The sequence below is a fragment of the Festucalex cinctus genome, chromosome 16 (genome assembly GCF_051991245.1).
Source record: "Festucalex cinctus isolate MCC-2025b chromosome 16, RoL_Fcin_1.0, whole genome shotgun sequence".
Classification (NCBI taxonomy): domain Eukaryota; kingdom Metazoa; phylum Chordata; class Actinopteri; order Syngnathiformes; family Syngnathidae; genus Festucalex; species Festucalex cinctus.
Genome location: NC_135426.1, coordinates 19,218,967 through 19,246,385, shown reverse-complemented (window position 1 = coordinate 19,246,385; position 27,419 = coordinate 19,218,967). Strand labels below are relative to the sequence as shown.

Sequence of the window (27,419 nt, the reverse complement as noted above, 5' to 3'; positions counted from 1 at the left end):
GAAGGAAAAGAGGCAGGACAGGCCAGCTTGCCGGCACTTAAGTTGATTAAAATCTGTCCACTGCAGTGCCTAGTCCATTCTCCTCTCCTTCCCGACATTCCTGCCTTGTTGACCAAAGCCGACTGTTGCAGCATGTTCTCCTTTCCCCCCACTTTTGTCCAGCAAAAAGTTGTCACACTCAAGACAGATAAAAGTAACAGTGGTCATTCAACTCTTACCTAAATCAGAGAAATCTAGACTATAAAATGTACTTCAGAAAATTTTATGGTCAAAAGATTCGCTGTGGCGACCCCTGAAGAAGAAGATTAATGCAAGATGCCAAGATGATTTTTGGGACACGATCTGCCTCTACTGCCATTTTGTTTGCTAATGAACATAAGGAATCTTTTTCAAGAAGCAGTCATGATAACGATGATGTATTTGTCCAATCAGATTACAGCCACTACGTCTTGTTGCATCAAAGTAATCTGCCCAAGGCCTTCATCATTTGTAATGCTGGCCAGCTATGTCAACAATGGGACAGTTTCTTGAGCCTGTTACATATCAAATTTGTCGTTGATGTCAGCATTTTCCCGTTTGGTCGGTCAGGGCAAGCCAAATTGGAATGGATGAACAAAACACGTTTGTGTCAGCAGCTTTGGTGAGTATGATATATTGTATTTAATGTTTTTTTTTTCTTGCTTTAGTCTGATAAATATTGATTGGGAGTTGCTCTTTTCTTTTTGTATCGTGTTTATGCTTTGTGTATTTTTTTCTTTAAATATAAAAGGCAGAACTCGAATACACTTTTTTTAAATTGCCATTGTATTTATATTTCATTACTTATTTTAAATCGTATATATTCTTTGCGCAAGTGGAGGAAGACTCGCAAAGTAAGAATTAAATTGCTATACATAAATAAACGAATGAATGAAAAAATAAATAAATACATAAATGAAAAAACGAACAGTGAGCTCGCTTCCGTGACTGCACTCGGGTTAGTTCTCGCGAGACTTGGTGAACACTTCCCTATCCCCCCGCCCCCTTTCTCCCTCCAGACACTCCAGTGTTGTTGATCCTGCTGCTGCTGGATGTGAGCCCGACTCACCGCTGCTCGGAGAAGGAACCGCACCACATTTTGTCCACAGTTGTCCATTTGTACGTCCGAGAAAGAACGGGAGTGAAGAGGAGGAAGAGGAGGAGACGCCTGCTAGCAAGTGCTCACTTTCGCTTTGCCGCCCAAGGGAAGCCAGGTAAATAATTTAAAAAAAAATTAGCACCGCTTATATCCCGTTCATCAAATGATCATCGTTCATCGTTAATGGAACGATTTTCTTGTCGTGCCTGTCGACGCCAGCGCAAGATGTGAGGAACGTTCGACTTCGATCAGTACCTGCGCTGGCCCAGTTCGTGCGACCGCTGGCGTCGTTAGCATACTCGACGTAAAATGACATGATGCCCTTTAAGTTCATCTTTGCAACATCACCCGTAGCCATGGTTACCAGATCAATCGGTCCAGCTTCACGGCAAAAGAATGCACACGAATCCTTTCAGTTAAATGTAAATTGACGTGGCCTTAAAATGCGATCCAAACTAATAGTCACATTTGAGCTTATTTTCTTGCAAAAAACAAAAAACAAAAAATCAAAATCAGTTTTGATCACCTCCCCCTTTTCTGTTTTTTTTTTTTTTTTTTTTTTTTTTACTTTTACAGACAAGATTAGAAACAAAAGTGTGCGTGTTTTTGTTTTCGTTTTTTTACATAAACTTCCACACAAATAATACATATTTTATTTTAGGTCAACATGGTGCTTAATTTGCACATCTGCTTCACACTTTTAAGGATGCGGGTTACAATCTTGTAGGAAGTTTGCAAGTTTCCTTCCTTCCTATTACGTTAGGAAGTAAACATGATTCTGCTCTTGTCTGTTTCTTGGTGGGAATCAAAGTGCCTTAAAAAAAAAAAAAAAGTCGTCCTCAGCAAGCTGATACGGCATTAATCAAACGGCTAGCCACGAGATGCATGTGGCTCGTTTGTGTGTGTGTGTGGTACAACATTTAATTGATACATTAACAGCTAATTGATTGTCAAATTAATCAACAATTTTGATTAATTGTTTATAGACCGTAAAATAGTCAAAATCCTCTGAATTTAAGCTTCTCACTAGTGAATATTATCTGATTTCTGTAGTCATCCAGGAAAGCAGACTGATTATCTTAATGTTTTTTTGTTTGTTTTCAAAACAAGACATCTACTTAGATTTTTTTGCACATTTTCTGATGATTTTTAAAGGTCAAACAGCCACTGAATCGTAATCAATTTGTTTGAGCATTTTCAGTGCTGTCAATTTGAAAAAAGTTCTGTTTTTAACTCCTTCACTCCCAGCCATTTTCACAGAAACAATCCCGTTCGCTTCGGCTGTTTTACTGGATTTTGACTGATTTTGCAGGGCCCACAGAATATTGTGTTCTATTGCTATAAAAGCATGGAACCTACCAAAAGAAAGATTAAAATCTCTTCTTTCATCAGGAAAAAAAAAGTATGTTTCTATCTGTTTCCGTTTTGCAGCAATTAGAATTAGAAGAGAGCTAAGTTTCATCAGTTTTCACAAATCTATTTAAAATTGTAAGTAATTGAGCTTTTTTTTCTACATGGCCCTGGTTGATCTCCTTTGCTCTGCTGCCAACTGCTGGCCGTTTGTGTAATAACTACAATTTCTGCAACCGTTCTTTGCAGTTGAGAGGCTGCACCAAAGCCTTCTGTATGCTCTAGCATAAGATAAAACAAAAACGTATAAATACGTCTTTGGGACACTTAAAACATAAAAAAAAACGTATTTACACGTTATTGGGCGCAAATGAGTTAAATAAAGGGCTTGAAAATCATCTAAAAAATAACTGACAGATAAATTGATGATTAGAATACTCATTAGCTACATTATTAAATGAGTATCATGTTTATGTTGCCCATCTTTTTCACTTTCTTCATCCTATTGGCATTTGTGCTATTGTGTGTGTTTATGTTTACGTAGCGGTGCTGTTGCCAGATGGAAAATTCCCCCGCTGCTAGTCAAGCCACCGCACAGCGCTCGAATAAGTCGGCGGCTTATTGGCTTGTTGACACTTTGAAGCATCCACCAAAAGGCGCATCCAGATCCAAATGACTCGCTTGTTGATGCTGGCATCACTTCAAGTCCATTTTTTTTTTTATTCGTTGTTTGCATCACATCTCGTTCCATCCTGCGGCGGGACTTGATGAAATGTCCATTGATGAGTATTACGCCGCGCATTCAAGGGGTGTTTTCCATGAGGGGGGTTGGATTTGGAAACATATGACATGCCCCCCCCCCCTCCCTCTCGCCACCGTCTCTGCCTGTAAATTCAATCCTCCTGTGAACTTCATACACAAATTCCTCGGTCTAATTTGAGAAGTGACACACTTTCTTTCCACTCCCCCCCCCCCCACTCTCCAACACTTCCATACAGAGATGCTTCCCATCCAGAGTGTTTGCATTGTACTGGAAGAGTTCTCTTCTGTCCCCATCCAAACGTCAGTGAAGATCCACCTTTCCTACACCAGCTTCCTGAGGCCTTTCACATTGGCCCTTGAGCTGTTTGTTTCCGATTCTGTCAAGGATGTTCCCAGTACACGGGACAAACATGACTTGATAGAACGAGAGCCTTTCGTGGCACACAAATGCGCTCAGGTGTGCCGCAGGTGTTGAATGCTGTTCACTGTCAGGCTTGAGGATCTCCTTGTTGAGTTTGGGCTGCACGTACTCAGTTGTGGATGCGTAACACTATAGAGCAGGGGTGTCCAAACGTTTTCATTTGAGGGCCACATCCAGAAAATCCGAAGGACGCAAGGGCCACATAATGTTATGAAGAGAAATTGTGTTTAGTCCTAAAAATTGGACAAATAATTTATTTGTGCTTTTGCATGTTTAGAACAGTATATAAACCAATTTATTTGTAATATGGCAGGCGGGTTATTATAGTTTTGGAATTTTTTTTATTTTTTATTTTTTTTATTTAGTTAGTTTTAATTATTTTTCAGGGTGGTTTTGTTAGTTTTTTATTAGTTTTAATTCTTTAATAAATGCTTAGTTTTAGTTTAGTTAGTTTCAGTATTAGTTTTAGTTTTTTGTTTTTTTCAATGTGTATTACTTGTGCGCAATATTTAAAAAACACCAAGGGCGCGACGTCATTATTCTGGTTTATATCAAAATAAATCTACTAAAAATCACATTTAAAATCATCCCCAAAGGCTCATGCATTAAATTAATTACCAAAGACTAAAACGAAGGACATTTTTGCTATAATTATAGTTTTATTTTAGTTAGTTTTGTAAACATAAAATGTAGTTTCAGTTAGTTTTCTTTTTTTAAAAAGCATCTTCGTTTTTATTTTATTTCTTTAACGAAATTTTTTGAATTTTATTTTTTTCGTTAGTTTTAGTTAACTAAAATAACCTTTAATAGCACTTGTTTTTCGACACCCTCCCTTCTTACTTTGACCATCTCCAAACATTTTAGTTTTTATTTTATTTGAACTGAGTCAAATGCCATTTTTAGCATAAGTCACGGGCCACTAAAAAATGGACGGCGGGCCGCAAATGGCCCCTGGGCTGTAGTTTGGGCACCCCTGCTATAGAGTTTTCATCATTTCTCCTCCTTCTGCTTCCGTACTGTGGTTCGAGTCGATAAAAAAACAATCCAGCTGATGCTCGTGTACTCGCTGGGGCCGCCAAGAGCGGATCCCTCCGAACAATCTGGCTCAGTCACTCACTCTTGTGAGCTACGGCACAAGCAGCCGTGTCAGCATCCGACCGCGAGGAAACCACTTTCCTCATTGGCGAAACAAATCAACCGACTGGAAGACAAGCCACCCTTTAGGTGCAGTGTAGATTTGCTCCAATACACAAATGTCGACCACCTGTCTGCATTGGAGGGCGGCTATTTCTGTTTTGTAATGTATGGTTGTCATAGTGACGACATTAGCGTTAGGACCAACTGCGTGTGTAAGGTATCGCCACTATTTTGGAACATTCCCACTCTGTTGTATAGAGGATCATGTCACCAGCTTACATACGTAGCCATTTTGTGAACAATTACTGCACATGAAGCTCAACAGTGTCTCAATTTGTCCAAAGACTCACAGAAGCCATTTAAATATATGAAGATATAATAAATCTATACAATCTCCAGAAACAAGTTGTTAACCTTGTTTTTGGTTGAGAAGAGCGAACAGATAGAATGAGATAAACCCTTCATTAAGGATCTGCATTTTTACAAATTTCTACTTTGTGTATACTGGCCAATGAGAGATGAATTTAAAACTGTGTTATAGGGCTGTGTTAAAATTAAATTACAATTTCAATTATTGCACTCCACAATTCTAAAATTAGCATAATCGTAAAAAAAAGATTTTTACTACTAATTTTTGAGTTGTTTAAATGTAAACATTTTCACCTTTTTTTATTTTTTTATTTTAAAGTAACTAATTTATTAAATTGTTTAATCCAAAAGGCACTTGCATAATTAGTGTTTCAAAGAATTTGTTTTAAATGAATATTTCTTTTGTTAGTTTTTTACGTTTAATAATTGTATTGTTTTGTATTTGATTAATTAATTAGTTAACACTAACTTTAAAAGAACCAAAAAAATATTAACAGTACTGTAAAAAAAATAAAGTAAAATAAAATAAAAATTATTTAACATTTTAAGCTAAACTGATGATCCTGGAAGATCCCTGAAGTTGTTAGAATTTTAAAACAAAGATTTCTAAGATTAAAAAAAAAAAAAAAAAAAAATCAACATTCTGCAAATCTGAAAAGTTTCTCTTAATGCTTTAAAACTGCATGAAATGAAGGGTAATTTTCTGTTACACTGTTCGTGTAATGGATTGGATTGATCGTCAATCAATTAGTCATGCCTGGAGAGTGAGGTGCAAGGATGACGTAATCGAAAGTAGCCTGTTGTTGAATTACCGTCTAGGATGTTATAGTAGCGAATTTCAACATAACGATATTTATGCTTAGTGAACCGGAGCCATATTTATTCTAAACTCATTTGTTGGCGAACCAAGGTTTGTCAGACAGAATTTGACCTCCTGAGCTTAGCTAAACCGTCTCCTACCTAAGCTCAAGTTCCACGTCACCACCTTGAAGATGCTTCCAGATGTCCTTGCTTTTATGTCCTCATCTGATTTATTCGTCCACTTTGGATCTGTTCTTCATCGCTCCGCTAATCCAATTACCTCGTCTCCTCCTGTGTCCGTCTGCAGGTCTGAGGGCAATCAGAGCTACGAGCCCCTCCGCCCTCCGCGTTTGGCGTCTCGCTCGCCGTCATGCAGGCCGCCGTCCTTCTCCTGTCCCCGCTCGTCCTCTTCTCCCTCCTGGTTCCGAGCGCGTCCTCTCAGGGCGAGGCCGACCTCACCGTCATGACCCAAGCCGGCCGAGTGCGGGGCGTCCACATGCCCGTGCTGGAGCGGGGCCACGTCACGGCCTTCCTGGGCATCCCCTTCGCCGAGCCGCCCACGGGGAAGGGGCGTTTCCGCCCGGCCGAGCCCAAGCGCCACTGGCAGGGCGTGTACGACGCCCACCACTACCCCAACGCCTGCTACCAGTTTGTGGACACCACCTTCCCCGGCTTCACGGGCAGCGAGATGTGGAACCCCAACAGGGAGATGAGTGAGGACTGCCTCTACCTCAATGTGTGGGTGCCGCCGTCACCCAGACCTCACAATCTCACCGTCATGGTGTGGATCTACGGCGGAGGTACGGTTCATGGGTCAACCCCACCGATTAATTACTTCAACAACTTTCTAGTTACAGCAGTTGTTCTTAAAGTACTCTAGTCATTTAGATGAATTACACATCTGTTTCCGTTTTGTAGCAATTAGCATTAGAATATAGCTAAGTTTCATCATTATTCACAAATCTGTTTAAAACTGTGGGGAAAAGAGCCCTGGTTGCTCTCTTATGCTCTGCTGCCACCTGATGGCCATTTTTGTAATAACTACCATTGCTTCAAGCATTTTCCTCACTTCAGAGGCGGTATCAAAGCCTTCTGTCTGCTCTAGCATAAAAAACAAACAAACATATAAATACGTCTTTGGGAGCATGGTAATATTTAAAAGAACGTATTTATACGTCTTTGGGAGCAAATGAGTTAAAGTGGAAGTCAACCCCATTTTTTTTTTTTCCCTTCAGTCTGAATGTGATGGGTTCATTTGGGGTGTGCACACTTGTGCAACTTATTTATCCCATTAGTTTTACACGTTGTTTGACTTTATTGGTTGAGAAGTTTGTCACAAAAGCCTGGCGTTTGAGGGGTGTGCAGACTTTTTATATCTGCTCTATGATTTATTACATGAAAATAATGTTACGTTTTGCATCATTATAATCAGCATTTTTTTTTTTTTTTTTAGGGTTCTACAGCGGTTCTTCATCCCTGGACGTGTACGATGGGCGTTACCTGGCTCACACCGAGACGGTCATCGTGGTGTCCATGAACTACCGCATCGGCGCTTTCGGTTTCCTGGCACTGGACGGCTCGTCGGAGGCTCCCGGCAACGTGGGCCTGCTGGACCAGCGGATGGCGTTGCAGTGGGTCCAAGACAACATCCACTACTTCGGCGGAAACCCCAAGCAGGTTCTCGTCACCTCCGCTCTCGGCGCGCTCGATTCGCCGTGTGCTCGCTGTGAGTCGCCGGGGTCTGTTTGCTTGAAAAAAAGGTGACCATCTTCGGGGAGAGCGCCGGCGGCGCCTCGGTGGGATACCACCTCTTGTCTCCGGACAGCCGGCCCGTCTTCACCAGGGCCATCCTGCAGAGCGGGGTCCCCAACACCCCCTGGGCCACCGTCAGCCCGGCCGAGGCCCGCCGACGGGCCACGCAGCTGGCCAAACTGGTGGGCTGCAACTGGGGCAACGACACCGAGATGGTCGACTGCCTCCGTGGTAAAACGCCACAGGAGCTTATTGATCAGGAGTTTCAGGTACTCGCCGTCAGCCACCGGCGGACCCGTGTGCCCTTTTCCGCATGTCCGTCATGTCGTCCGAGCAGGTCCTCCCGTGGAGTTCCATCTTCCGCTTTTCGTTCGTCCCCGTGGTGGACGGCGACTTCGTGCCGGACACGCCCGAGGCCATGCTCAACGCGGGCAACTTTAAGGACACTCAGGTCCTGCTCGGGGTCAACCAGGACGAGGGCACCTACTTCCTGTTGTACGGCGCTCCCGGCTTCAGCAAGGACAACGACAGCCTCATCTCCAGGGGGGACTTCCTGGAAGGTGACGATCGGATCTCGAATCGTGTCTCATATCGACTGGTCGCTGAACGCCGGCCTCTCCTCGCAAGGCGCCAAGCTGAGCGTGCCCCACGCCAACGACATCGGCCTGGAGGCGGTGGTGCTGCAGTACACCGACTGGATGGACGAGAACAACGGCGCCAAGAATCGCGACGCCTTGGATGACATCGTGGGCGACCACAACGTCATCTGCCCTCTGGCTTTCTTCGCTCGCGCCTTCGCTCAGCACAACGCGCTCAAGTCCAACGCCGGTACGATCAACTTTAGCGCTGCGTTAGGCAGAAACAAATGTTCAAAAAGTAACCTACAATGTCCACAAAAAAAAAAAAGACAGAAAATGAAGATAAAATATTTTTGGAATTGCCAAAAAAAAAAAAAAAGCGCAAAAATTTACACACACAAAAAAAGCCAGAAAAGAAAACATTAAATAAGTATAAAATATCCAAAAACAAAAGAAGAAATCCTGAAAATTACCACAAAATGTACACAAAATTGCCAAAAATGTCAGAAATTTGTTGGCAAAAAAGGCAGAAAGAAATGTCAAAATTAGCCATAATATATCCAAAAAATGAAGAAAAGAGGCAGAAAATGACCGTATGTCCATAAAATTACCAAAAATGTCAGAAATTTAACAGAAAGGCAGAAAAGTCTAAAAATGTATGACAAGTTCTCATTCACTGCCATTGACGAGTATATTAGTCAATTGTTTGTTTTTTTTCAATGGGGATGGCCGGGTGGGGGTGCGTCTGATGCTGCCTCACTGAAAATGTCAAACTTGGAAACAACTTTTATGATGCACAACCACCAGTAGATGGCAGCGATGCACCATTTTGGATATATCAGCATAGTTTGTCATCATTGAACATAGTATCCTTCCCTTTCATCCGAATAGCCAAATTTTTCTCATTGTACACTCTCCAATCAGGAGTCTTTCTCTATCTGTTCGACCACCGAGCGTCCAACCTCCCCTGGCCCGAGTGGATGGGCGTCATCCACGGATACGAGATCGAGTTTGTCTTCGGCCTTCCCCTGGAGAAGAGATTCAACTACACCCAGGAGGAGGAAAAGCTGAGTCGCCGCACCATGAGATACTGGGCCAACTTTGCACGATCCGGGTGAGATTAGCTGTTAACTCGTCATCGGGTCGATTTGGATCCGCCGGTGACCCTCTTGTTGGTGCTCAGCAATCCCAACGTGAACGTGGACGGCACGGTGGAGAGCAGGAAGCGCTGGCCGCAGTTCACCGTCGCCGAGCAGAAATATGTGGCGCTCAACACGGAGCCCGTCAAGGTCCACAGGGGTTTGAGGAACCAGATGTGCGCTTTCTGGAACCACTTCCTGCCACGCCTCCTCAACATCACAGGTAAGACCTGCCTCGTAATTAACTCATTCACTCGCCGCCATTTTCACAGAAGCAATCCCGTTCGCTCTCGGCTGTTTTACTGGATTTTGACTGATTTTGCCAGGCCCACAAAATATTGTGTTCTATTGCTATAAAAACATGGAACCTATCAAAAGAATGATTAAAGTCTCTTCTTTCATCAGGAAAAAAAAGTAAGTTTCTATCTGTTTCAGTTTTGCAGCAAATAGCATTAGAAGAAAGCTAAGTTTCATCAGTTTTCACAAATCTATTCAAAATTGTAAGTAATTGAGCTTTTTTTCTAGATGGCCCTGGTTGATCTCCTTTGCTCTACTGCCACCTGCTGGCCGTTTGTGTAATTACCATTTCTGCAACCGTTTTGCAGTTGAGAGGCTGCATCAAAGCCTTATGTATGCTCTAGCATTTAAAAAACAAAACAAAACGTATAAATACGTCTTTGGGACACTTAAAACATTTTAAAAAATGTATTTATACGTCATTGGGAGCAAATGAGTTAAAAGTCGAAGGAAATCCGAATGGGGCCATGTGAGCCTCTTTCACCCAATTACGGCGCTTTTCCTCCCCCCAGATAACATCGATGAGGCCGAGCGCCAGTGGAAAGTGGAGTTCCACCGCTGGTCGTCCTACATGATGCACTGGAAGAGCCAGTTTGACCATTACAGCAAGCAAGAGCGCTGCACCGACCTCTGAGGTTCCCGGGGGCGTTACGGGGTGGATCCAGGAGGGGGCGCCGTGGGGTTAAAGCCACAAGGGATGCGAGACGGAGCGGACAAGCTGATTTCCTCCATAGCCACTATCAACTTTATTGACAGTAGCCTACATAAAATGCTCAAACACTGTACATCCCTATTTATTATTTTTGAATGATTATATTTAATTTATTGTCTATTTATATCGATATATGTGTGTATGTTTTGAGTTTGAGTGAATGGCTATGGAGGGAACCGGTCATGCACTTGCTCGTCTTTACCGTCATCTCACAGTTATTTTGTTTTTTCAACACATCAGGGTTTGATTTTGGTGTTGATTGCTGCCACTGTGGCTATAAAAACAAAACAATATCGTCAGTCATCGTCAATTTTACATAAGCCATCATTGTTTTTGTTTTTTTGCCTCTCCCTATCCACTATATAATGTCCAACGCAGTGACTTGGCCATTTTGTAGTGCTGTTGGAATGTGTAGTTAGTGTATATAGCACCCTCAATGTATCCCACAATGCACTTTGGAAAAGTAGTAACAGTAATGAGAAAATTAAATATTTACCATGTTAATAGTTTATTTTTTCATGGTATGGTTTGATGAGTAGTTGCGGAAAACACGGATGGGCATGAAGTACAATGTTTGGGTTTTGTTTTATAAAATACAGCCACTTTAAAACGATATACAGTGAACCCAACATATTCACGTTTTGGCTTTCGCAAATCAATTTACAAATTTTTAGGGAATCTATTTGCGGTTTTTGTCCTCAGCCTGAAGCCATGTCTTGCTTTGGTGCCATCTAGGGGCCAAGGATCAATGTTGACGTGAGGGGAGTGCCTTCATTTAGCCATAGCTGTGTCTAATAGAAGAAAATATACTGCCATCTAGTGGCATCTATAGGCGATTGCAACCCTTTTGGTAAATTTCAATTCGGTGTGATTTTTGCTGTTTGTGGGCTTCACTGAAGTTGCATTGTGGGTTGGGGATGTCACTCACTTATTACATATGATTTGTGAAATATTTATTCCATAAGGTCTACCAGTTGACCCCGTACGTTATAATTGTGCAGCAGCAATGACGTCATTATCGTCCACTGATTAAGGAATGCATACTTTTGTACTTGAGACCACAATGTTTTCATTTATGCTGACTCAACTTCACCGCCGTTCGCCATCCGCCTCCCTCCTTCCCGTCATCCCTCTCTTCCTCACGTCCGACCTCCATGCTCGCACTCGCCTCTGCACCCCGTTCCGCCATCTCTCCGGCTCTCTTTTCTCGTTAGCCTAATGGAGATTGAGTAATTCACTCGGCGGTGGGATAATGTGACAGAGCGTTGGCTCAGCCTCTGGCCTGCCAGCCAGTGGAGCACGATGAATGGATGGAAAAAGCGAGAGAGGAGGCGGCGGCGGCGGCGGAGGAGGAGGAGGGGATGTGATGGAAAGGTGAAAAGACAGAATAACATCCTTGCGTAACACACGAGAGCATCTGACTGGATGTCGCTTCAAGCTGTAACTGGGCTCTGTGCTGCCCAGTTCTGTCCGACTCATTTATTTATTTCTGGGGGGCGGGGAAATAATTGCAAGTATAATTCCAGCTCCCAGGAGTGTGGATTTTATTTCAGATTTCGTCATTTCTAATATCAGCTCCCTCAATACTGTTTATCCACAGTGGTGCCTTGAGATACGAGTGACCCAGCTCAAGCTTATTGCCACCAAATTGACATGCTAACGTTAGCATTGATAGTTGTGGTTTTGGAGACAACCTCAACCAATGTTTGAAGACAAACATTTAGACAGATAATAAAACTCAATTCAACTGAAACAATACGGAGTCTCCCCTGAGCCAAAAGCCATGAGACAAAATGCCATGACATGTTTTCAAAAGCAAATGTAATGAAAACAGCAGGGGCCCCAACATTGAACCCTGTGGAACACCATAAAATATGGAACAGCGCTCGTGTGTTCATCATGTCTTCTTTTATGCCAAATTTGAGATTTTTTTTGTGATCAGATAAAGATGATCATATCTCAAGGCACTACTGTGTATCAATAATTTATATCAAATTTGAACTTTTGGCTTTGTTATGTACACTTTTGTCCAGTTGAAACCCATGAAAACGTTTTTTTTTTGTCTTTCATTCTTGACACAAATGTTTTTGTTTTTGATGCTTTCTAATATTACATAAATTTTTGGACTAAAAATCGAACAAAAATTCATTTAGGAAGTGTGAAATAGTGCAAACTAACTGCAATTTAAAAAGTTTAAAATAATGAAATTGAATACATAATGATTTGATTTTAATGACAAGAATTGCTGTTCAGTAAAATCTTTTTTTTTTTTTTTTTTTTACATTATGTTATATGCAGCCCCACTAGTCTAAATATGGCATTCTGGTTAATATTGTGTTAGTGGAATATAAATTAACCAGCAAAATCCAGCCATTTTTAATCCATCTCATGGGGCGGCCATTTTGCCACTTGCTGTCAACTGAAGATGACATCACAGTTGCTCAGGACTCAGATAACCAATCACGGCTCATCGTGCAAACTCAAAACAAGTGAGCTGTGATTGGTGGTTATCCCAGCCAATCACTGCTCACCTGTTTTCTGACGCTGAGATGCTAAGATGGATAAAAAGGGCTGGAACTCATATTTCACAAACGTAATATTAATCAGAATGTCATCTTTAGACTAATCAGGTCACATATAACATATTGTCAAGAAATGTTGAAGGTTGACTTCCACTTTAATGCAGTAAAAGACGAAATCGGAACCTGAACCCAGTGCTTCATCGGCGATAACTCGGAACACTCAAAGGACACCACAGGCCCGCTTGGAAATGTTGGCAACGGTTTTGAATTGACATGAGATGAATGTGTCGGAATATTGAAGCTCGTATTTGCACCCGCGGATGGAAGTTGTGGACGTCACGTCCGGCTTTGGATTGAACTCGATAAGGATGGAAGCTGATGTCCGAATGCATGCGTGATGATCCTCTCATCTTAATCTCCCCTTTGCCCTCCATCCCCTTCCTTGTGCATGTCCTCCAATGTCCCTGAAAATTACTCCAGACTGTTATATTCTGTAAAAAAAAAAAAGTTGACTTTTCAAGAATATGATCAAAGTGAGAACTATATCTCTACTGTTTGCGAGGTTTGATGTTAGCAATAACAAATACATGATATATTTGATATTTCATTTCAAATGGAGTGAAGGCCAGAAAGCGATCCGACTATGATGAGGCTGTGTTTTCAAAGCAATAGAATTGAAACGTTAATGTACTCTTAAAGTGTTCCCTCGGCCTCACGGTTCAAATAGTTGACTTGTACGCCGTAAATCTTGAAGGCTTCTGTCGCTTCCCAATATGTCTGTGTATTCTTGAATGCTGACTTGTAGCAACAGATAAATAAAGATATCCTTATGCTTCTGTCCACCTCGACATCTTGTGACTTTTTATCGTGTCTGCTTCACGAAGGGAGGAAACACTCAAGTGGTCACAAACTTCATTTTATTGCCTCACAACATTTAATGTTAACTATTACGAAAATCAGATGAAATGAACTAGTTTTAAAGCAGCAATCTGATATCAATGGAGGAACAAAACTGCCAAAATTAAAAATAAATAAATGAATAAAAGTGAAAATAAAAACGGATATACAAATTAATTCAAAAAATAAATACAAAAAAATAAAAGTAAAAATATAAAAATAAATGTGGAAATAAATACAAATATATATATATATATATATATATATATATATATATATATGTATAATTAAATATCAATAAATAAAAACGCTCAGTTCTCACATTTATTTCATGCTGCAAGACGCTCTGTCAGGAAGATAAAATGTTATTCAAATGAGGGGGCGGTCCTATGTCTTGAGACTCCACCCTTGCAAACTGGTCGATTGAGCCGCCGAACAAGGAAGTCTCGGCTTGGGACCGCCCCCTGTTTTGAATAACTTTTCGTCCTGACAGAGCGTCGACAACATGAAATAAATGTGAGAGCAGAGCGTTTATTTATTTATCATTTATTGATTGATATTTCATTCTATGTATTTATTTTTGTTTTTATTTTTATTCTCGTTTTTATTTTTTTGTATTAATTTCCATTTATATGTATTTTTTTGTATTTCATTCTTGAATTATATTTTTTATATCCGTTTTTATTCACTTTTATTCATTTATTTCGTTATTTATTTTTAATTTTAGTAGTTTTGGTCCTCTAGTATCTACCAAATGTTATTCACACTATGACTCAAATAATTTTATGGTACCCCACGACAACCTCTTTTTTTTTTTTGCTGTCATGCATAATAAAAGCATGCTGTCATAGCTTTACACACGCGTAAACAAAAAAAAAACTTACCACTTTTAACGTGTCAAATTCAGGGCTGGAAAGTAAAAACCCTGCCAGTTTGAATTTGCCACCTCTGACTTTTAAAGTGTTGTTAAAGGAGGGTACATTAGTCAAAAGTGACTTTTTAATGTATTGTGAACTTTGACCTAATAGAGCTTTTATTAAGACATTTCAGTAGTTTTTTTTTAATTGGGGGAGGGGGAATTGTAGTTTATCTCCTTTCAGGCACTAGTGTGGCTTTACTGAATGGCTCTGAAATAAATAAATGCTGAAATACGACTTCCCGTCACTGGACAGCGCACGAGCCGCCAGGCAGGAAGTCCTGCACGTAAACCGCCACCGCCTTGGTCAAGTAGGTCATGCTCCCAAAGCGGCCACTAGGGGCGCTGTCGTACAGCAGTTTACAAACTCCGGTGGCCGGGTCACGCTCCAGCATGTGCTCCTCGGCGCCAAGGTCTCTCTGGGGGGACGAGAGCGAGCGTTAGGGTTCGGTGGTCTCATGCGGGCTGAGAGCGGACGCGGCCTCCCCACCTGATCTTTGCAGAACATTTCGTTGGCGATCTGTACGATCTTCTCGGCGTGGACGATGGAGCCGATACTGGGGATGTCCACGTCGGATAGCATTGTGAGTACCAAGATGGCCTCCACCAGCAGCTGGCGGTACTCGGGTTGCGGGACGCGGTTCAGCACCGTCTCCACGTGGAGCGAGAACTTAATCTCACCGGGGGTCATCTGGGGATCGTCCACATCCGCCATGTTAGGGTATTTTCGGGCATGTAAAATATTGAAACCTCTGACATCGTCATCGTTATTTGAAAACCAACAGGATGAACCGGGAAAGCAGGATTTCGTTTTCAAATATGTAAAGTTTCTTTTGTAAATAAGCACGTCCAAGTTGTCTGGAAAATAACGTTACTTTTTGCTCATCTTTCCAGATTTTCTTCAACACCTTGATTTCAGTGTAGGACGGGTTAGTAATCTTTCCTGCCAAAAGAGCCATTTTAGGCCAAATAAATAACCAAAAATGTGTCTGGAGCGTTTGAGAATTGTGATAAAGGAAAAAGTGTGTTAGTGTTAGTCTAATCATATAATGTACTCAAGCTGCCTCTCCTTATTTTATGGCTATTATTTGACATTTTTTGTAGCTTTTTTTTTTCCCAACAAATTTATGACAATTTTGGCACTTATGTGGACATTTTATTGTAATATTCGGGATTTCTTCTTTTGTTTTTGAACATTTTCTAATTACTTTTTAAATGTTTTCTTTTCTACTTTTGTAAACATACTTTTTTTTTCTTTTCTTTTTTTTTTTGCAATTTCATGTACATTTTACGTTAAATTTCAAGATTTCTTCTTTTGTTTTTGGACATTTCATAGTTACCTTTTAACCATTTTTCCCCCTGCCTTTTTTTTTCTTCTTTTTTTAAAATTATTTTTTAATTAAATTCTCTAATATTTTTAGCAATTTCATGCACATTTTATGATAAATTTCTGCTTTTCCGCTTCCCTTTTAGACATTTTATGATGACTTTTTGGACATTTTTAGGTAATTTAAAAATAAATAAATAAATACAAATCATCTTTTTCTTACAACTTAGACATTTGGACTCTGACATTTTTTGTAGTAATTATTTTTATCTAAATCATTAATTCATTTGAAGAATATTTTATCTAAAACATACAAATAATTAACATTTTCTTACTCCATTTATTACACTTTTTTTTTTTTTTAAACAGAGCCACAGGAGAGGGACTAAAGATCTGCAGGTTGCAGACTCCTGGCGTCGGACAATAAAAAGTAATCACACAAAAAGTGTTTGTTTGAGCCTGTGGGGAGCACACGGTGCCGTCTCGGCCTGAATTTGAAAGAATCATCTGACGCTTCTGGCTCGACTGGCTCACCTCTCTGGTGGTTGAAGACGGGAGGACGTAACCCTCGATCGACAGGCCGTGACACTGGAAGGCAACGTAGGAGATGTGAGCCACTTTCACGACATATCTGCAAGTCTCGGGTAAGACGAAGTCTTATTGTAAAGTTTCAAGCAAGTCCTTCATCAAGTCATGCAATCTTTGCTTCTCACTTTCTGCAGAATCTTCCACACTTTCTGGTAGAAGCCGACGGGGACGCGGTTGAGCGATCCGTCCAGGCGCCTCCTGCGCAGCCACTGCCCGTGTCTCGTATCCTTGGCGACCGAGGTGCTCTCCGGGAAGTCCAGCGACTCGATGGAGGGAAGTCTGTACCTCTGATGTGGGGAAAGCAAGAAATGCAAACAGCCGCCTCTTAAGCGTCAACGCTACTGAAAGGTTTTCCGTAGCAACGTGGCGCTAACGACGAGACAAATATTTTTTTACCCCTGACTCGATGTTGCCGATGTCCAGTGAGTGAGATCGGAGGCTCTGATGAAAAGATGCAGGAAGCACAATAAAACAAAGTCCTGCCGACAACGCCAATAAGCAAGCAAACGCGGACGATTGGAGGTGACGAGCTGAACGTTGAACACACCTGAACACTTTTTTTTTTTAGACACGCTCACAAACATTTCTCGAAAAGCGCCATCATTCTTGGAACCTTCTGGTCAATCAAAACAATGATGGGATGATTCCGTTAAGAGGAAGCTCACTGTGTGAACAGAATGAGCTTTCCCAATCCAAATCTTCATGCCATGAGATGATTTCTCCCGTTCAAAAAGCAGAAGAAGCAAGCAAAGGAAACGGCGAAGACGGCGGTGGCTGCTTAGCGGTTATCACCTTGCGAGCAGACGTCGCGCTCTGGTCCGGCTGAGAGGGAAGAAACACCTTTTAGGGACTCTAACTTAACGTGTACACCACATGGACCAAAGTTTTGGGACAGTTCGTGAGCAGATCAATCGTGGACTCTTAATTTTGTTTGGGGAGGACGAATTCACAAGAACACGGTTTGTCAGTAGAAAGTGTCCCAATACTTTTGTCCATGAAGCGTATGAGCGACTTTGCGCCCTTCGCACGACTGGTCACCTTGACTGCGTCTGTCATAGACACCCTGCGATGTGCCTGCAACAAAAACAACACGTGACATGCTTCTCCACATCCTCGGAAACGCAGCCAGAACAAGGAATCGCGCTAATTCGGAGCAAGCCATGATGGGAATTATTTCACAGAGTGATGCCTCTCCCCACTAAAGATGGTGAATTAACACCCGAGCGTCACGTCATCACCTGACTGGGCCCACTCAGTGACATCCTGTGCTCCAGCTGCAAAGAAAGAAAGTGGCATCGCTGATGTACGGGAGACATGCAACGGTTCCAATCGGTCAAGAAAGATGGAAAGAGGAGATCAATAAGAGAATTTCAATGTGAATTTCGAAGGAACTTGAGGAATGAGAAAGAGGTCCAATTTTGGAAAATAATTTCGAACATCCTGCAATTAATTGGCTGGCAACCAGTTTAGGGCGTGCCCCGCCTACTGCCCGAAACCAGATGGGATAGGCTCCAGCACTGCTCTACAATTGGCGGGAGGGATAAATAAAAATAAAAAACATTTTATTGTACATTTAGAACAGATATAAAATTTGAGATTAATCGTGAGTTAACTATTGAAGTCATGTGATTAATAACGATTAAAAAATTGGAACCTATCAAAAGAAAGATTAACGTCTGTTCTTTCATCAGGAAAAAAGTATTTCTGTTTCCGTTTTGCAGCAATTAGCATTAGAATATAGTGAAGTTTAATTAATTTTCACAAATCTATTTAGAATTGTAATTGAGCTTTTTTTTTCAACACGGCCCTCGTTGATCTCTGCTGCCACCTGCTGGCTGTTTGTGTAATAACTACCATTTCTGCAACCGTTCTTTGCAATTGAGAAGCTGCATCAAAGCCTTCTGTATGCTCGAGCACAAAAAAACAAACAAAAAAACGTATAAATACGTCTTTGTGTCACTTAAAACATTTGGAAAAAAAAAAGTATTTATAAGTTATTGGGTGCAATGAGTTAACAAATTTTAGTCTCCTGACTCCCCTATTTGGTACTTGAATTGTTCCACAACCAAGTGATACGTCAAGGCATCCCCAATGCTAACGCCAAAATGCTAACAGCGCCACTGAGGTTTCCTTCCTACCATCTTCATGTCGCTCTTGAGCTTGCTGATTCCCGCCCTCTCGCTCTTGGTGGCACCCACGTTCCCGAGGTGATGGATGGAGATGGCCGGACTGACGCCGCTCTCGACGTCTCGCACTGCAAACACAGCGGAAGTGAGACCGTCGTGTCCGAGCGGCCGCGTTGAGAGAGAAAAGCCGAGGAGACGGGCGCGCTCACTGCTGCGCTCCACGCCAAACTCCTTCCCGCTCAGGATGTGGTGCAGGAGGTTCTTCAGCTCAGAGGGGCTCAGACTCATCAGGCTTTCGGTGGCCTCCTCCCCTGCACGCACATTTGAATGTTTTTGGGTGCTACTAGCGTGACGCCAGGCCGAAATGTAAAGCGCTACCAGAGCAGTTGAGCGACTGGACCAGCTCGGTGGCCATGACCTGGATGATGAGCCCGATGCGGAGGCGAAACATCTCGCTGAACAGGTTAGGCTGCGTCCTGATGCTCATGGCCAGGTACACCATGATCTCCTGAGGGGAGGGGGGGCAGGGTGAAAGGGGTGGGGCATAAAGTGGGGGTTCGCGCTGGACTCACCTGGGTGAGAATTGCCACGCTGATGTTGTCGTCGCTGGCCTGGTCAATGATGGACGCCAACTGGTCCAGGGGGATGGGGGCCGTGATGGTTTTCTCTCGGGGCTCCGGAGGCAAACCCACCGTCAGGTGCTTCTGGTGGGCCAGCAAATCGGAGCAGGCCTGTTTGACAAAATACACAGTTTATTTTACAGTACTAAAATAAGAAAATATGAGTTTACTATGTTAAAGTGATTTGAGAAGTCTGCGTACCGAGTCCAGCTCTTCCACCTTCTTCCTCAGCATGCCCGAGATCATCCTGATGAGCCCCCAGTGCTTCAGCTCGCCCGCTTTCTCGTACAGGTCGCTGAGCAGCGAGCGCACCGTGACGCCTTTGCCCTGCAGACTCGTGTCCCAATCCATGCCCCTGCGTCGGTTACAAGGAGCCGATGAGACGCGTAAGAACTTATTTGTTCACTCAAATACTTTGTCTCTCAAATAAACTTTTCCTAATGAATGAAAATTTAAGCGTTCTAAAAAAAAAGTTTTTTGAAAAGAAAAATAGCACTCAACAGTACTGAATACAAATATACATTCAGGACAACATGAAGTAGGATGTAAAGAATGAAATTGTTTTGTGCTGCTCCTCCTGGTGTGCGCGCCTTGGCCACCAGGGGACAGTATTATACATACAGGCATACTACAGCAGCCTACGTGTACGTTTGGTGAGCAGAAGACTTTCACGTCTAAACAGGTTTTTTTTTTTTTTTTCTCCACAAAGTAGAAAGAGTACATGTCTGTGACTATTATGTTCTCCTTTATGTGCTAAGAACTCAATTATCATTGGTTTAAAGGTTAAAAATTACAGTAATATGAATGCTAGCTTTGTTAGGCTATGGCTAACATTGTGTTAGCATTAAGCTAATGGCCCTTCATAAATACTAATTTATGCAGTTTGTTAAATACAGCATGCGTAATTGTCTTTTTTTCTTCTTTAGTTTTACAGTAAACCTCGACTGGGAGTGGCAATAAAAAGGCGGCTGGTAAAACTGGTGAGTTGGCGCCCTCGTGAGTCAAGGCAGCGCTGTTTGATGCAAAGCTAACTTGTCCTTGAAGAGGATGTAAAGGATGTCGGCTTGGTCCTGCAGATTTTGCGTGTCTTTCAGGAGGCACGCCAGAGCGTGGTAATCCACGGCCCCGCTTGCGTCCCGCGGCATGCCGCTCTCGGCCGTCACAGTCACTTCGGGGACCTGAAACGTCACATCCGGTGTTTCGAGACCTTCGTTGAGCAAAAGCACTCGTTTTACATGAGAAAGATCTCCGATCAAGTAAGTGAAATTGGATCTCGCGCACCGATTGGAAATGACTGAAAGCTCACCTGACTGTCTGGTGGTGCCGAAGAGTCCGTAAGGTTCAGGTTAAGGGATGGCTGATGTGAGCGAAACAGCTTATTGGGCAGGTACATGTTGACTTCTACAAAGTGGAGGGAAGGGGGAATGATGGTCCTCTCTGAAGCGGCTCCAGATGACAACTTGTGTGGCTGATCCCACCTTGCACGTTGAGGCCTTGGGCCTTGTTCATCAGGGTCACCATCTCTTTGGTTTTGGTGGCAGCCGCCTTGAACTTGCCCAGCCCTCCCAAATGCGTTTTGGGCTTCTTGGGGGCCGCGTGGGCCAACAGGTGGTCCAGGTACTGAGCGAGGTCGTCAGCCTCTGGGAGGGAGGATAAGTTGACACTGTAGCTTTCTGTATGTTTGTTTTTTGTTTTTTACTCAAGTTCCTATCAGCCATCGCCTTTCATGCTAAAGCACTGTCACGATGGAGGCATCAGAGACAAACAAGCATTCATTTAGACCTACAGACATTTTTTCTATGACTGCATACCATGTATGTTTTTGGAATGAGGGAAGGAAAAAACATGCAAGCAACTCCACACAGGAAGTCTGCAGGCCGGATTCCAACCTGGAACCTCAACTCTGTCAAGCATACGTGCAAAACACTCGATGATGAGGGTTTCTCAAACTTTTTTGGATCCAGGAAGATTTTTTTTTTTTTCAAAGACCCCCTCGTATTCCAAACCCCAATTGAACATAACTACCATCTGTACTCTTAAATGCCATGTGAATTAAAATGTTTTCAAGAAAAATGGCATTACGATAATAAATTCATTTTTTTTTTCTAATAATATTAAAAGTTAAAGTTTCATGAGGGAAGACACAAGTGACAGAACTGCCAAAAACAATTGAATTCTCATAAATGTAGCTGTTTCTTCTGGAAAAGTGAGCTTTATTCCATAAAGAAATGGAACTGATCTTAGGGGCAGCCATTTTGTCATACTGGCACTTGTTGTTGACTGAAAATGACATCACAGTGCCTACGGGCTCAGGTAACGACCGTCACGGCTCACACCTTTTCTGGGTTTGGTCATGTGACGTTCACAAGCTGAGCCCTTAGGCACTCTGATGTTATTTTCAACTGACAGCAAAATGGCCGCCCCCTCAGATGGATAAAAACAGGTAGATTTTGTTTCTTAATTCATATTCCACAAACGCAATATTAAGCCGAATACTGTTTTTAGACTAGTGGGGGTGTATATAACATATTAATGGTAAGAAAATTGTGGCTTGACTCTTCTTTTAAAGTAAGGAAAAATAATTGATTTGTTTCACTTATGTCCATTTTTTTTTATATGATACATTTATTAGTCGCCAGTTTGAGAATCCCTGCACTAACTCGCCCACCATGAAAGCAAAGCTAAGCCTTGTGTTTGTTGCCATGAAGAGTAAGTCCTCTTGAGGCTGAGAGAGGGGATGGGGTCAGGGTGGTGGTTGATTCACTTGGAATGATGAAAAAGAACCGGAAAAAGCAGGAGGAATCCGGTCAAAGGACAAAGAGGCAACCCGTCATCCATTCGTCCTCTGTCTCCTCTGCGGTTCGCTTACCGTCGTCACAGCCCAACTCATGCACGTATCCCTCGCCGTCAGCATCGGCAAACTCGTCCTCGGCACGGCTGTCCGTGCTGCCCGAGGCCTTACCATCCAAGAAGCTGAGGTGGGCGAAACACGACGTGGTCAAGAATTCCGACAGCTTTCCCGTCTGGATCCTGGAGAGGGCGGAGGAGGAAGAGTTACGACGTTTCGTACGCGGCAGACGGACCCAGCGCTGCCGCGAATTGACCTGGCTCCGCCGTAGTAGCCGTCTTGTAGTTTCTTCAGGGTGGCCAGCACAGCGGGGTCCAGATTGTTGTGGTCTTCAGCTGTTAACGCATTGGAGGAGCAATTTTAGAACCGAGAAGTGGTATGAAGGAAAACGTTCGGCGCTGGCTATAGGCGCTTACTCAGCATCGTCTGCGAGACGGGGAACGTGACGGTGGGCCTTCCCGTCATCCTCCATCTGGACGACAAGTAGGAAATTTCCGTCCTCAGCATCTCTACGATCATTTTGTTGTCCAGGGCCAGGTAGAACTGCTGGTGGTCCAGGAACTGCAGAATGACAGGATGGCGTTATCGTTAAAACATTTCCAGGATTTGTCCCGTTGCTAAATTCCACAGAAATTGAAACATTTTGAGGATTCATTTGCTTGACTTCACACTCACCTGAGGCGTGAATGAGAAGATGGTGTTCCTGATGATGTAGAACTTGGAAGTTCCCAGCACGCCGATCCTCCTGTAGGGCCGTCCCGTCAAACCCAGTCTGGGGTTCCGACCTGAAGCACAGCGAGCGCCGTTGAGTCAGCGACCTCTCTCACCATCTTTCGCGGGACGTACCGAGTCGGGCGTAGATGTGGCTAAGCACTCTGGAAGGCTGCACGTGGATGGGATGGATGTCGGCCACCGTCTCCACGTTGATGCCGTGCTTCAGCAGCAGCTGTTTAATCTCCTCTGTCTCAGCCAGGACGGACACTGTCGGCACAGAAACGAGCGTGTTGGATATCATTTTAGAAGGCAGGAGTCAAACTCAAGAACCGGCCCCTTACTAACTGAACTAGACTTGGGCATCAATTCTTTAACATTCCACTAGAGGGAGCCCACATACTTATCGTATGTATCTAAGTGCTGACCTTGCACCACCACGTCAGGCTTGGGGATGGTGGAGAAGCGACGGTTCAGGGGGTCGATCTCTCCGGGAGCGAGGAAACCCTGGCAAGGGAGGAATGGGGGTGCATTATCATAATTAGGGATAGACCGATAATCGGCCGGTCCGATTATCAGAGCAGCCTTTTTACGAATCTGAAGGCTGGCCCAATAAATTTGGTATCTCACTGAGCGGTGAATGCTTGCGAATGTAGCGAATTTAGGGTTTTCATCAGGATTTCTAAGATCTCCGGAACCCCAAGTCCTACCGGGGACATACACACATCCCTAACGGGTCACGGAGGTTCCCGGTCACAGAGACATTTATTAAGAGTTGGCCAATCGATAGCTGTCACAGGGTCACTCGAAACTTGACCTTTCCAACGGTGTATGTCCCATCGCTGTACGACTTTCCGCTCCGGATATAGAGGGGTGGCAAATGCGAGATTTTTACCCGCCATAGAAACCAGCGATCCTGGGTAAGATTTAGGGATTTCCTGGGGCCGTATCTCCAGAACGCTAAGGCATACCGGGGACATACGCACATCCCCGGACTCAGCTCGATGAGCCCTAACGGGCCATGGAGGTGCCCGGTCCCGGGGACCTTTTATTGGAGTTGGCCAATCTACTACGGAGCCACTCGGGAACCGCATGGATCAATTGCCCAGGCCAAAGATCTTTTGAAACCTTTTACAAACCCTGACGAAAACCCCAAATTAGCTACACACGTTTACATTTATTTGTCAGTCAGTGAGCTACAGCGAGCTTTTCATTTATGCATTTAATTAATTTTCACTTTATAAAAATGATGCTAACACTGGGAACTCCCTGCACTTTTTATTTTTAAAAGTAAAAAATTATTATTATTAAGGAGATGTTGAAATTCTAGTAAACTATTTATACTATAAAACTTTAGGGAGCTATTTATTTGCTTAGTTTTTCAATTTAGCTTAACACATGCTGATAACCTTGGAAGAAGTTTGATTGTTTTTTTTATGCTAATTTCTCTTTTACTGCAAATGAATATTGGCTTGAAATATTTGGTTATCGGTCTCCTTAACTACTAATAATCGGTATAGGTATCGACAAAAAAAGTGGCGCTGACCTCGGACAAAAGCTTTCCCAGAACATAAAGAGACTGTCCCCACTTGAGGGGACACTTGCCCATGGGAATCCTCTCCACTGTGTGAGGATTCACGTACTCCTCCTCCACCTGTTTGCCAACAAACACGGAATGAAATAACAAGAGCGAGACTGGAGTTCATCTCGCACGTGAAACGGCCGACTTGGACCTTGTCCGGCGGGACGCTGTAGAGCTCGGGCAGCAGTCGTATTCCGTCCTTTTGCTTGATCAAGATGCCCTCCAGAGCGTCCTGGTACTCCTGCACCTGCGTGCGTGGTGGACCATGACAATAAATGGAAATTGAATGACAGAGAACGCCTGCGGGTCTGCGTGTGCGTTGTACCTGCTCTGGGCTGTTGATGAAAATTCCGTCCAGGATGAGGTATGTCCAGAAGAGAGGCCACTCGCACTCGATGTTCTCAAACAACTTCAGCTCGGCGGATTCGTAATACAGACGGTTGGGGTCCTGAGGGCGGGAAAAAAATGGCAAGTCAGTCACGTCGACTCGATCGGATTCCTCGCCACTATTTATTGCCATCATGGACCTCTTTGGGAGTTTGGTGTCCGTCTCGGAGGAACCTGCAGCAGCCGTAGCGACCCTGGACGCACATGCAGATAGAAAAGTCGCTGAGGACTTTTTTTTTTTTTTTAAACTGAACCACACAGGAGATCCCGATGTGAGCACCTGCAGCTTGGTGATGATCTCCTCCTTGGTCATGTTGACGATGTTCATGTCCTCCACGGCGAATGCGGGATAGGAGATGATGGCCAGGACGCCGGCATCCACCTCTTTGGAGACGGATGCTCTAGGGAGCATGGACGTCAAGATGGACTATTGAAGGGGAGAAAGAAGAACGTTCTCAAGCTCAACGCCAAGTGGCGCTTCGAAAAATACTGTGTGAGCCACAGTGACAGGATTCTGTGCTTCCTTTGCGTACCACCAGAGGGAGCCCAATCACTGAGCGAATGCGAATGCTACCTGGCAGTGCTGGATGTCGTCAGCGAGGGCGTGGACCACCGAGCCGGGTCCACCTTTGGCTCCAAAGAGGTTGAGTTCATCCAGAGCCTCCAGAGCTGCCTGGAATCAGTAAATAAAGTGTTTAACATCCATTCCCTAAACATTATCACAAGCGCCAACCTACATTTAGAATAGAAATTTTAATATTTGAACAATTTTTGTTTCTCTTGGCTTCACCGCTTCCAGTATGTGGATGTTAGCTATATTTGTCCAATCATATTTCAACCTTTCTCTGTTTCCATGTCAATATAATCTACCCAGGGCCTTCATAATAATTGGTGGTGTCTATAATTGTGACGTGACTGTGGCACTATTAAGTCCTTGCTGAAGGCCCAGGTAGCAAATGCACGGCTCGCCACTATGTTCTGGTGATAATTACATTCCACCGTGAAGCCTGATTCCCGGTGTCTTAATTTAGCCAGCATGCATTTGTGTGTGTGTTATTTCAGAGTGGGAAGCCATTCTTGGAAGACACGGGCAACCTGATGCCGCTCGTTCGCCACAAGGCAACCTCGCTCACTACTCCACATATTTATGTCAAGTCTTGCTATGTCAGTGTAATCTTACAGCCATTTACACCTGGAATTCTGATCATATTGACTCGGACAGGTATTTATTTTATTTTTTTCTTCAGTGAGAGCTGTGTTTAATAACAACGATGGCCTCCCAGTTTCTGTCTCGCATGGAGGTCATTTAAAGATCGGCGGAAAGGTCACGGGAGCGACCGGACACCCCGGGTGTGCTCGCGCTCCGCTATGACCTTACCTTGGCCGTGCCGATGGAGCTGGCGTTGATCTCAGTGATGCCCTGGTTGGTTTTGTCGCCTCTTTCCCACATCCCATAATCCTGCGAGCAGCCATTGAAGGACTCGGTGAGGCACTCGGAAGGTGGATACAAACCAACGAAGCAAAAGGAAACAAAAAACGTCACTCACTGCCACTTTGTAAGCCGCCTCGATGTAGAACATGAGATTCTGCACTACGTCTACTTCGTCTTGGGTGTAGACTATATGAAGACCTGATACAGACAAAAAAAAACAAACTGATCATTCCGAAGTCACTCACGCAAACAAGCTAAATGTACTGGGCTCTTTATGGAAATGTCAGGAATCCCGCTCGTACCGGACGCCGTCATCTGAGCCAGGAAGAGCAGGAAGAGCGAGGTGGCGTCCACCTGCAGGTGGCCCCACTGGTCGTCCCCGACCACGGGGGCGCAGGTCCTGGTGTTGTACTTGGCGTGGAGCGAGTCGGACGTGCTGCGGCTGTACTTGAACCTCTCCACTTTGTCCAGCTGCCGGCAAGGAAAGATTACAAAGCCAGATGAGACGCGTCGGTGCTTCCTGCCCGCGGGTGTCGTCACGTACCTGCCGCATAATGCACTGCAGGACTCCTCTCATCAGCTTCACCACGCTCTACAAGAAATGACAAAAAAACGTGAAAAAAGAAATGCAACAGTTGTACATCATGCTGCAATCCGTTTCATAGTGCTGCTCCTCGTGGTGTGCTCGCCTTGGCCACCAGGAGGCAGTATAATACTGCAGTCATGCAATCTAAGAAGAATCGCTCTTATTTTTGTGCTTGCAAAACAAATAAATCAGACCAACGGCGGCTCCTACGTTGAAAATCTCAGAAATAGTAAACAAGTATTTATGCTTTCTTACTTCCACCCCACCTGCTCAAGTTCATAGGCCTTAGCCTTGTCTTCATCCCTGTCGGCGTTCTTCCTGTAGGCCAGGCTGAGCGCCCACACGGACACGATGCTGTAAACGTTGTCTCGTACCCAAGCGTCCGGCTGGTCGCTGCTTCCGGGCAGAAGGCCCGTGACAGGGTCCTGTGGAGTGCACACCG

At 43.7% G+C, this 27,419-nt stretch overlaps 3 protein-coding genes across 8 annotated transcripts in view; 2 read left to right on the top strand and 1 right to left on the bottom strand.

The window, feature by feature from the left end:
- Window positions 1–166: 166 nt before the first annotated feature.
- On the top strand, window positions 167–13,805 carry ache (acetylcholinesterase (Yt blood group)). The gene is made up of 10 exons (XM_077500759.1): window positions 167–640; window positions 1,038–1,232; window positions 6,265–6,757; window positions 7,411–7,634; window positions 7,718–7,978; window positions 8,047–8,269; window positions 8,337–8,537; window positions 9,212–9,401; window positions 9,471–9,649; window positions 10,236–13,805. The coding sequence occupies exons 3-10, from the start codon at window positions 6,328–6,330 to the stop codon at window positions 10,355–10,357; spliced, it is 1,830 nt and encodes a 609-aa protein (XP_077356885.1). The 5' UTR covers window positions 167–640; window positions 1,038–1,232; window positions 6,265–6,327; the 3' UTR covers window positions 10,358–13,805.
- A 52-nt stretch (window positions 13,806–13,857) lies between these two features.
- The window catches only part of phka1a (phosphorylase kinase, alpha 1a (muscle)), a 14,677-nt gene continuing 1,115 nt past the window's right edge, over window positions 13,858–27,419 (bottom strand). Inside the window, exons 2-34 of one of the 6 annotated variants that reach the window (XM_077500750.1) lie at window positions 27,244–27,402; window positions 26,936–26,983; window positions 26,694–26,862; window positions 26,507–26,589; window positions 26,338–26,418; window positions 25,534–25,632; window positions 25,240–25,386; window positions 25,100–25,153; window positions 24,898–25,020; window positions 24,724–24,819; window positions 24,537–24,644; window positions 23,419–23,497; window positions 23,126–23,260; window positions 22,955–23,064; window positions 22,696–22,840; window positions 22,536–22,614; window positions 22,301–22,461; window positions 20,910–21,071; window positions 20,738–20,832; window positions 20,464–20,609; window positions 19,633–19,786; window positions 19,384–19,542; window positions 19,190–19,319; window positions 19,021–19,122; window positions 18,824–18,939; window positions 17,924–17,959; window positions 17,724–17,759; window positions 17,478–17,507; window positions 17,082–17,126; window positions 16,811–16,972; window positions 16,632–16,685; window positions 15,261–15,461; window positions 13,858–15,189 (exon numbers count right to left, since the gene is read on the bottom strand). In XM_077500750.1, the coding sequence (XP_077356876.1) occupies window positions 15,016–15,189; window positions 15,261–15,461; window positions 16,632–16,685; window positions 16,811–16,972; window positions 17,082–17,126; window positions 17,478–17,507; window positions 17,724–17,759; window positions 17,924–17,959; window positions 18,824–18,939; window positions 19,021–19,122; window positions 19,190–19,319; window positions 19,384–19,542; window positions 19,633–19,786; window positions 20,464–20,609; window positions 20,738–20,832; window positions 20,910–21,071; window positions 22,301–22,461; window positions 22,536–22,614; window positions 22,696–22,840; window positions 22,955–23,064; window positions 23,126–23,260; window positions 23,419–23,497; window positions 24,537–24,644; window positions 24,724–24,819; window positions 24,898–25,020; window positions 25,100–25,153; window positions 25,240–25,386; window positions 25,534–25,632; window positions 26,338–26,418; window positions 26,507–26,589; window positions 26,694–26,862; window positions 26,936–26,983; window positions 27,244–27,402 (3,678 nt within the window). In that variant the 3' untranslated portion in view covers window positions 13,858–15,015. Of the gene's footprint in view, window positions 15,190–15,260; window positions 15,462–16,631; window positions 16,686–16,810; window positions 16,973–17,081; window positions 17,127–17,477; window positions 17,508–17,723; window positions 17,760–17,923; window positions 17,960–18,806; window positions 18,940–19,020; window positions 19,123–19,189; window positions 19,320–19,383; window positions 19,543–19,632; window positions 19,787–20,463; window positions 20,610–20,737; window positions 20,833–20,909; window positions 21,101–22,300; window positions 22,462–22,535; window positions 22,615–22,695; window positions 22,841–22,954; window positions 23,065–23,125; window positions 23,261–23,418; window positions 23,498–24,536; window positions 24,645–24,723; window positions 24,820–24,897; window positions 25,021–25,099; window positions 25,154–25,239; window positions 25,387–25,533; window positions 25,633–26,337; window positions 26,419–26,506; window positions 26,590–26,693; window positions 26,863–26,935; window positions 26,984–27,243; window positions 27,403–27,419 lie in introns of all 6 variants that reach the window. The other 5 variants (XM_077500751.1, XM_077500752.1, XM_077500753.1 and 2 more) reach the window with 5 other exon arrangements.
- The window catches only part of hdac8 (histone deacetylase 8), an 18,163-nt gene continuing 5,780 nt past the window's right edge, over window positions 15,037–27,419 (top strand). The window contains exons 1-6 of the mRNA XM_077500760.1: window positions 15,037–15,354; window positions 16,556–16,741; window positions 16,820–19,274; window positions 19,663–19,817; window positions 20,358–20,411; window positions 20,508–20,687. The gene's annotated coding sequence lies outside the window, so the exon portion shown is untranslated. The remainder of the gene's footprint in view (window positions 15,355–16,555; window positions 16,742–16,819; window positions 19,275–19,662; window positions 19,818–20,357; window positions 20,412–20,507; window positions 20,688–27,419) is intronic.